Source organism: Peromyscus californicus, unplaced genomic scaffold (assembly GCF_007827085.1).
Source record: "Peromyscus californicus insignis strain IS unplaced genomic scaffold, ASM782708v3 Scaffold_18__1_contigs__length_77618521, whole genome shotgun sequence".
NCBI classification, from domain to species: domain Eukaryota; kingdom Metazoa; phylum Chordata; class Mammalia; order Rodentia; family Cricetidae; genus Peromyscus; species Peromyscus californicus.
Window position 1 is genome coordinate 21,880,323 of NW_026294480.1, and position 10,503 is coordinate 21,890,825.

General features: G+C 36.0%; 1 protein-coding gene across 5 annotated transcripts in view; it reads right to left on the reverse strand.

Annotated features, from left to right (window-relative positions):
- Cdh9 (cadherin 9) overlaps positions 1-10,503 on the reverse strand; it is a 129,971-nt gene that overhangs the window by 72,561 nt on the left and 46,907 nt on the right. For all 5 annotated transcript variants that reach the window (XM_052743081.1, XM_052743079.1, XM_052743080.1 and 2 more), the window contains one exon: positions 3,047-3,311. In XM_052743081.1, coding sequence (XP_052599041.1) covers positions 3,047-3,271 — 225 coding nt within the window. In that variant the 5' untranslated portion in view covers positions 3,272-3,311. The remainder of the gene's footprint in view (positions 1-3,046; positions 3,312-10,503) is intronic.

Consider the following 10,503-nt stretch of genomic DNA (forward strand, 5'->3'; position numbering starts at 1 on the left):
AGTGAGAAAGAACAAAAGATTCACCTCATTAAATAAAACAGTAGTAATAATAACTGATAGTTCCAGTTTAAAAACAGGACCAACTAAATGTCAAATTCCATTATTATTAAACGAAAAGGAGTTGATTTAATTGCAAAACTTCTGGCTTTAGCTCTATATTATACAGAGGGTTAATGAGGTAAATAAAAATGGAGCAGTGCTCCTTTAAAATAAAGTCATGTTAATCCATAGTATTCTGCTAATATATGCTAAGGATGACAGCGAACTGCTCACTCCAGATCTGTACTCCACCCTTCATTGATTGGCACTTGAACTATTAGCAGTGTCTTAATTTTCCAGTCACTCCTTGAAAAGGTGTCAGTTTGGAATGTTGGGCAATAGAGACTCAACACCATCAGTCTGTCTGTCTGCCTCTCTCTCTGTCTTGCTCTCATTTTTTTTTCTTCTTCTACAGGTTGTATTTAATCTGTCTACCTGCACAATTTTATTAGAATTTTGATCGCCCTTCCTGATCATATTAGGAGGTAACAGAATATTCCAAAAGTTTTAGAATTAAACAAATTTTAACAACAATGTAATTTGATCTAGAAAAAATATGTGATTAGAAATTTTATATGACTCCTGAGTTTTGTATAGTTATTGAACAATATAGGATTCAGTCCTATAAAGCACATGGTTATATGTGTGTATATGCATAGTGAACTAAATAAATATTATTGTTCTTATTTGGTTCATCATAAAAAATATTTCTTTAAATTCAATCTGAAGTCTTAGAATTATTTTGAGGTTTATAGGTATTTCTAACTATATAATTTTATATTATCTCTAAATTAATTTTGTGTTATTCCCTGTGATATCTACTTTTTGAAAAACAATGAAAATCTCTGTTTGCTAGATTTTACTAGCACTTTTCCCATTTTATGGTGTGATGAAGAAGCCAAAGGGTTCATTCACCAGGTTTGTTATGGCCAATGCATTGGATTCTGAAAGAATAGTTGTAAATTTAATTGGGGATATGAGTGATAGTACTTTAGTCTATTTTGCCTTCAAAATGTCAAGTCTTTATGGGAATTCAAGTATTTCACAATGCTTAAAGCTAAGGATTTGATTGGTTTTTGCACCTGCCAATAGTTGCTTATATAAACAGCCAGGAGAGCTGCTAAAGTAATAATAAATGAGAACTTAATGAATAAATAATCCTAAAAACTGCTGGAAGGACATTTAATATCAAAATATGTGATCAATAATTGCATATGCGAGACAAAAGCACTAACAAAGTAAAGGAAGCCCATATTTTTAAAAAGAATATAGGTGTTTTATATTATTGTAATAATTCTCCCATTCATATATTGTCTCCAGTAAAAGACTACAAATTGATGAAAGACAGTTTTACATTGATAATATTTCCCAGGCAGAAATGTGATTATTATAGCTTTCCATGTTACCCTGTAGTCTGCTGTTTAAGATAAATAAGCAAAGAAATGGAAAGGAAAGGAAATGTAATATCTTAGGTTGTTCATTGCAACAATTTGAAAGACTGTGTCATTTAGAAATTAATAATCATTACTTAGGAAACATTTCAATTTTAAGTTAAATCACAAATACTGGTAAAAGGGCTTCAATAGTCATGGGATTAAAACTAGCTTCCTTTTCTGTGACCATTTTCCTGCATCTGTGAAACTACAAGGTTGAACCATTTCAGAAAGACCCTGTGACCCAACTTTGAGTCCTTTATACACTGCCCCCGACAAAAAGAATCACAAAGCAATTTCAAGTACTTAGACACAAACGTTTGCTTGTTGAACTTGAAATGCCCTGATGATACCTATTAACTAGACTGTGAAAGTGATGTTAAATGAGGGATATAGAAGGATGCCACATGACTAATCTAAAGAGAAATAGGATGGAAGAAAAGAATGATTGATTGAACTGCACTGGACAAAAGTGACCCAAGTAGCCACGAAAGAGAGATCTCAGAAAGAAGGAAATAATAGGCTTCAGTTAACAGAGACTGTATTTGAGAAAGAACATTGTCCCACACAAAATGAAGTACAACAAGATTTTGACAATTTCTCAGAATAAGTGTTCTTCTGGTTTGAAAGACAGTGAATAATTTTGTGCCATCAGTTACATTTCTTTATTTTCCTTTTTTTTTTTTGCTTGTTCTAATTTATTTGTCTGCTGTTGTCAGTGAGCCAATTCTCAGACCATTAACGTTAATACTTGCACACTAAGAATAAAGAAGAATAAATGTATGGCATGTGCGTGATTGTGATTGTCAGAATGTAAAATCATTCCTGATGATACTCTCAGGGTGGCATCAGACCTGAGAATTGTGCTTAAGTTATGAACAATCAGAGAGATCAGGAGACCCTATAAAGATAAAAGAGTGCAGAAAAGATTGGATACAGAAAATAAGCAGGTAGCAAGAAACGTCAAAAAATATTATTAATAAAATTTTAAGATGCTGTGGACTAAAACAATAAAATGCATTAAGGGGGAAGGAAAGAGGAGACAGACAATAAAATAAACTCAAATATAGGACCCCAAAATGAGTTGTATTATCACTCTGTTAATTCTCCTCCTGAATGCTAATGGCCAACTGTTGAGGATGCTGAAATTGACATTACAGTACATTTTCCTAAAAGTAGTGTCTTCATTCTCTTTATGTTTTTACTCCACTTCTTACCTAGATGGCAGTCACACAGGAACCCATCTTGATTGATGTAGGAAGCAGCATACTACAAATGCATCTCTCAAACAGTTCATTCTATTATGAACGCTAATGAACTAGGGTTACTAAAGTACCTTGATGTATTTTAATAAATTTTACTGGATATGATAACTACATTTTGTTTTTAGTCACATGACACATGAAGTATTAATTCACACTTTTTAAAAATAATTTAAGTCAATCTCTTATTTAGTGATATAAAAGTCTTTAAATATATGTGTGTGTGTATATATGTGTATATACATATATTTATTCATTTTTTTATTTAATATCACATTAAACTTCTGGATTTTCCAGATAAAAAAATCTTACCTTTCCTACATACTGAGTATCTGTACCTGTGTACTCTTCTAACAAGAAGAACTGGTTCCACATCCAGCCACGCTTGGTGCGATGGAGCATTTTCCCATCATTTTTTGTCAGATTCACTATCCTTCTTAATAAGTAACTGCTATCCTTTGCTTGTAATGGGCTGTTGTCAACTGTATGAAGCATGCAAGTCCAGATGATTAGTGGAAGGCAATGGTAAGTCCTCATTATCTTCAACTTCAGAAGGATGAAAACTTCAATGTATGTTCTGTAGAAAAAAATGATTTTATTAGGATGTGTCTCATTTTCAAGTATCCTGTATACTGGAACACTTTTATATACTATTTAAAGTAATGAAAAATATTACATATATATAGGTATACATATATAACAGTTTTTAAAAATATATATCAAAGAACTGACTTTAAAACCATAAATGTTGAAATACAAACATAAGAAATAAGATTACATATATATGTTCAAGTGCGTGTGCAAATACACATTTCAAATATACTCAACAGCTTAGTTTAGGCTGGCAATATTAAAGTCAAAAAATAAGTTCAAAAATTCAAACCACTAAAAATTCTGCAAATTAAACTTTGTAATACAACAGTTATGTTATTAATTCTTTGAAATTTAAAGTTGTAATAGTGAAGAAATATTTACATGCCCAAGAACCTCTACACTTGAAATGACATTTTTTCCCATCATCCAGCATTACTCAGAATGTGTTTTCCCCCACATTCTACTTTAGAAATAGATTGAATGAAAGCAAGGAAGTGAGGGGAAAAGTAGTTCTTCACTAATAATGAAAACTAGATTCAATCAACTCAAAATGGATTAAAAATCCTTCGTTTATAACCAAAAACTAGTAGGAAACAAAAGGGGATTTTTTTTTAAACTCTGATTTTTCCCATCGTGAGAAATTCACTCTGACATTAACTTTGCTGATCAGTGTTTCAGAGATTTTTGAAATATTCTGTTCATTTCTGAACAATGTTTTAAAGTAGAAATTCATTTTCTTTGTGGAATGTAGACATTTGAGTGGGGGAGAATCTAGTTGTATTAGATGTATCAGAGTTTAGGCAATGAAGAATACTGTGAAACTTTTAAGGTAAAAAAAATAAATAAATTCACATTTCCTTTCACCACAGTCCAAGCCACTGAAGTATTTCAACATAAAATTCAGAGGTCAATGTGACTAACTAGAAAATATGTTAGAGAGATTAGGAAAGAGATTTGGGAGGGGGCCATTAATGAAGTCTGTCATGTCCATTCACTAAGGTATGATCATGCTGCTTTCTAGAAATATAACGAAGTGAATACTGATTACTAAAATTCTCTTACAAGAATGTGTATGATTCTTAATAGGAACACACACACTTCAGTTTCTCTATGCCTCTTCTTTATTATTATTATTATTATTATTATTATTATTATTATTATTATTATTGGTGGTGGTGGTGGTGATGGTGGTGGTGGTGGTGGTGGTTTTTTGAGACAGGGTTACTCTGTGTAGCTCTGCGCCTTTCCTGGAACTCACTCTGTAGACCAGGCTGGCCGAGTGTTGGGATTAAAGGTGTGCGCCACCACCGCTCAGTGATGCCTCTTCTTGAAGTTAGTTACTGCAGTGACTTCCTATGCTCCTACAACTTCACAAATGCCCCTATGAAATTTCAGAGAAATATTTGAAGTGAAGTATGAAACATCACTGAGTTTCATGCAGATGCCTGCTAAAGACACACTGCATATGCCTGTGTGTATGTTTCTTTTCCATTATATGGGATTGTGCACTTTGGATTATAGACTGTAAAGCTGCAAGAGATGCTGGGAGATTCGGGCACTTTATTTTACAGACAAGACATTGACTTAGAGATTAGAATGGGACAGTTTGGCCTGAGTGTTTGGCCTTCTCTTAAATCTCTGTGCTGATAACCTAACCAGAGCAAATATTAATTGGGAGATGACTAAGCCAGAGATAAGAGTTACTCAGGGAAAAATTCGTTTCTTATAAGAACATGGTGGAAATTGAATTCTTTTTAACTAGAGCTGCAAGAGAATGTATGGAAGGCAAACAGCTCTTAAACTGCACCTAGAGGGCACCTTGATCTTACACATATCAGTACCCAGAACTTAAATGATTGCTGCTAACTTGCTCATTGTATATTATGTAGAAGTAGTAGCCAGAATCAACCAGGAGAAAGAAAAAAATGTACAATATATATGTATTTGAAGACATTATTTAAATTTGCCCAATTAATAGTTTTGCCTATATGCCTACTCTGTTCTGCACAAATCTTACCTGGTTAATTCATAGACATATTATTTGCATTTTTGATGTTTCTCTATCATATACTTTTACAAATCTCCAAGTAACCATTTGAAAAACATGACATCTCACTTCAGTTTTTTCTTGTTTACTTTTTTGTCTTTATTAAGAGGTTTTTTATTCATTTTACTAACCAACCGCAGATCTCCCTCTCTTCCCTCCTCCCACCTTGCTCAGCCTTTCTCCCAACCCATACCCCATTCCCTCCTCCAAAAAAGTAAGACCTCCCATGGGGAGCCAGCAAGCCTGTTACATTCAGCTGAGGCACGTCCAAGCCCCTCCCCCTGCATCAAAGCTGTGGAAGGTGTCCCACCATAGATAGTGGGCTCCAAAGTGTCAGCTCGTGCATGAGGAATAGATTCTGATCCCACTGCCAGGGCGACTTGTAACTAGACCAAGCTACACAACGGTCTTGCTTATGCAGAGGGACTAGTCCAGTCCCATGAAGGCTCTACACCTGTTGGTCTAAAGTCCATGAGTTCCCACTAGTTTGGTTCGATTGTGTTTGAAGGTTTCCCCACCATGATCTTGATGCCCCTTGCTCATAGAATGTCTCTTCCCTCTGTTCGATTGGACCCCTGGATTTCGGCCTGGTGCTGGTGCTTGGCTGTGGATCTCTGCATCTGCTTCCATCAGTTACTGCATGGAAGGTTCTATGATGACAGTTAGGGTATTCACCAACCTGATTACTAGGGTAAGCCAGCTCAGGCACCCTAGCCACTATTGCTAGTAGACTAAGCTGGGGTCATCCTTGTGGATTCCTGGAGATGTCCCTCAACCAAAGAATGGATAAAGAAAATGTGGTATATATACACAATGGAGTACTACTCAGCAGTAAAAAACAATGACATCATGAAATTTGCAGGCAAATGGATGGAACTAGAAAATATCATCTTGAGTGAGGTAACCCAGACTCAGAAAGACAAACATAGTGTGTACTCACTCATAAATGGATACTAAATGTAAAGCAAAGGATAACCGGATTATAACCCACAGCTCCAGAGAAGCTAGCTAACAAGGAGGACTCTAACAGGTGTGCATGGATCACCCTGGGAAGGGGAAATAGATGAGATCTCCTGAGTAAACTGGGGGTCAGAGCGGCAATAGAGGGTAGGAGATGGGGGATGAGAACATCAGGGAATGGGATGGTCAAGCTGGAACAGGAATGGAGTGGGAGAGCAATGAAAGACATATCTTGATAGAGGGAGACATCATGGGGATAGGGTAAAACATGGTGCTAGGGAAGTTTTCATGATTTTCTATTACACTGTAAATTTATGACCTTTACAAGGGGGAAAATAGCATTTATTATTTTATTCACTCAGTATTCAGCACGATGGCCTCCTTCACTTGGATATAATGTAGTTGGTATGAATGAAGTTTGAAAGCCGTAGTTCATCATGTCCTATACACAACCTAGTATGCACTTACTTATTTAAGTAAAACTATCTAGTTGATGGATCAGTGCTTAATACTTTTGCAGTTTATTTTCAGCCTGGGCTTGCCTGTTGAATGCTTACCAGTCTAATGGATAAAAAATACCAGAGACTGATGCAAAAATTGACCATAGGAGTTTTTTGCTTTTGACCAGAGTCGGAGACTATTTTTGTTTTTGTAACATCAGTCATGAAATTTGTAGTGCTCTCACGGAAATTCAGAGAAGTTTGCATTAAGTGAGATTAAATGTTAACAGCCCAACATGACTGCTCGAAAATTATAGAATGTTTTTTCATGAACTTTGCCACTCTCTGATTTAATACCTTTACTCTAGTCAACTTTTTTTTTTTGTATATTTGTTTCACATTTAGGAAACATTACTATAAACCTCTTGTGGCCAATTTAACACCTGCACATTCTTTGGCTCTGAGATAAAAGTGCACAGTTTAAAAGGTTTTCTGCTATATTTGATTTAAAAATTAGCAATCTCATGTCCCATGGGGTTTATTAAAAATTCTTCACATCTTTTATTTATTCAGTAGCAACAAGCTGATTACTAAATTTTCTATGCCTAATTATCTCTATCAGCCTCAACTGCTCTGCATTTTTAATCTCACTTTTGTTGATAAATAACCATCAAATGCATTATAAAATACAGTATTTTAAATTTGGGTTAGCTCTGATTTTATAATTAGGTAATTCATTTGAATCTTATTTGTTTTAAAAAACTGAACATTGTTTTATTATTTTTCCATAGTCACTTAATTATATTTAAATTTCATTTTATTTCTATTTTAGAATCATTAAAGTAATTGTGCTTTGCTGTAGTTAAGCTGAATGCTTACCAGTTAAATATCTAACTGAAATTGAATATATTTCTGCCTCTATTTACTTATATAATTATAATCCAAATAAATATTTAAAAGCTTTATTTTATTATTAATCATGTGTATAAGAGTGCATCTGCATGTGAGTATATGTATATTTGAGTGCAGTTACCCCTGGAGTCCAGAAGGGGACACTGGAAGCCCAGGCACTGGAGTTATATAGTAGTTGTAATTAACCCAATATGGGTGGGTGGTAGGAAATGAACTCTGGTCTTCTGCAAGTGCAATATATGTTCTTAAAAACTGAACCATTCATCTGATCTCTTCAATTAAATCATTTAATACTATTTTTTTCAGGAAAGTTTCTAGCAAGAATTATACTTATAACACCTGTATGTGATTAAATTTGCTACTTTATCATTATGAAATTCCTAATCAGCAAAGGACTTTGACAAACATTACAATATTATTCTTAATAGCAGCATAATTTACATTTTTCCCAATGACATATCTGAGTTCTGTAGAGATGAAACAACACATTTTTCACATGTATTACTTTTCTATTGCCATGACAAAACACTATGACCAAAGCAACATATAAAAGCATTTAATTTATGGATTACTATTAGGAAAGGTAAGAATCCATGGTGTACATTGCCAGCAGAATGGAATTAGAACAGGAGCTTAGAACATATATCCTGGCACACAAACACAAGGTAGAGAGAAATAAGTGGGAATGACTGTGGGTTTTTGTAGTTGTTATTGTTTTGTTGTTTTGTTTTGTTTTAAAACTCAAAGCCTGTCCTCAGTTATATACCTCTTATTACTAGGCCATACCTCCTAATACTTCCAAAAATTCCACCAACTGTAGTTTAAATATTCAATAGACACACACACACACACACACACACACACACACACACACACACACACACATGTGAGGCTCATTCCCATTCAAACCACTTCCTGGGCAATGTAGAAACCCAGTGCAATGGAAACTCCATGGAATCCACAAGATTGACCCTAGCAAAGACTCATAGTAATGTAGATATGCAGCCTGAACTGCTCATCATCTGTAATCAAGACTTCCAATGGAAGGATTGGGACACCAACCCAGCCACAAAACTGTCCACATACAACTTATCCTCCAAGCAAGATATGCTGGGGTAAAGGTGATACAGAACTTGTCAAGAGGCCAACTAATGACTGGTCCAACTTGAGACCCATGCCATGACTGATGTTGCCTGGAGGCCAAGGAACAGAGTAGAGATAGCCTACTGACCTACGGTAGAATAAAATACAACCAGCCCCGACTCCCACCCCCCCCCCCCAAAAGTCAATGAAATGATTCCTAATAGTATTCTGCTATACTGCTAGTTTGGAACCTAGTATAATGGTTATCAGATATGCTTCACCCAGGAACTGATGGGAGCAAATGCACAGACTGACAGCCAAACATTAGGCAGAGTTCTGGGAATCCTGCTGAAGAGGGGAATGAAGGACTGTAGAAGCCAGAAGGGTTAAGGACTCCACAAAAAAAAAAAAAATCTTCCAGCAGCCTTGATGCAATGGGGAGGGGCTTGGTCCTTCTCTGACTGAATGAACCAGGCTTTGCTGACACCCATGGGAGACCTTACCCTTTAGGAGGAGAGGATGGGTAGGTGGGTCCATGGGGGGAGGCTGTGGGGAAGCAGGAGAAGGGGCGGGAGGGGCATCTATGGTTAGTATGTAAAATGAATATTTTTTAATAAAAAATAAATAAATATAAATATAAAGAGTGCTTTATAATAGAAAAAAAATATCCCATAGAATCAACTAACAATGGTTTATCAGGACTCCTAGATACTGGAGAGAAAATAAAAAAAAGTGATCCTGTATGGGTCTGACCTAAGTTCTTTACATATATTTTATAATTTTGTATCTTGGTGTCCTTGTGAGGCTACTAACAGTGGGAACAGGGTCTATGTCTCACCTTTTTCCTGATTTTGGGTTCCTTTTCCTCCTACTGAGTTGCCTTGTCTAGCATTAATATGAGAGGTGTGCTGTGGAATAATCCTTCTGTACACTGTGTGAATATTTGTCACTATGATTGGTTTAATGAACAAGCTGACTGGCTGATAGCTGAACAGGATAAAGTTAGGCAGGAAAGCCAGACTCAGAAGAGTCTCCAGCCAGATGGAGAATGAGTAGTACATACAAAATGGGATAGAGGTGAATGCTATGAGCCTTGAGGCAGCACATAGATTAAGAGAAACCGGTTAAGTTCTAAGAGCTAGTTAGTAACAAGTCTGAGCTATTGGCCGAGTGTTTAATTTATATTGTCTCTGAGTCAGTTATTCGGGAAGAAGATGTTGGTTTTTTTTTTTTTTTTTGGTACAGATAGTTGGGACAGGAAAACTCCACCTACAAATGGTGCCCAATGTAGAACAAGATTTCACACACACACACACACACACACACACACACACACACACACACACACACACAAGAATTAAGAAAAGAATTCTAAACACAAAAGTAAACAGAACCAAGCACAGCTTCTCGGTAATAGCATTTTCTCAGGTGGACTCTGTTTGCAGGCGGGGAGCAGACATGGAGTCCCTTTAAGAAAAGGCTTCCTGACTCAGTACTAGCAACAAAAAATACATGGCCCTTTTCAGAGGCCCTGCTACCAAACACTTAAATGGAGTTTATGAGCAGTGCATGGCATGCTACTCGGTGGTGGCATGGATCCAAAAGCTTCCCACATTTAATGCGGTAAAAGTACCTCCACCCAGAGACTAGGCTCTCATGGAACCAAGGGGGAGAAGCCAGCTGCCAACCCACCATGACCTAAGTTACATAGCAGTTTAAATTTTGCTCATGCA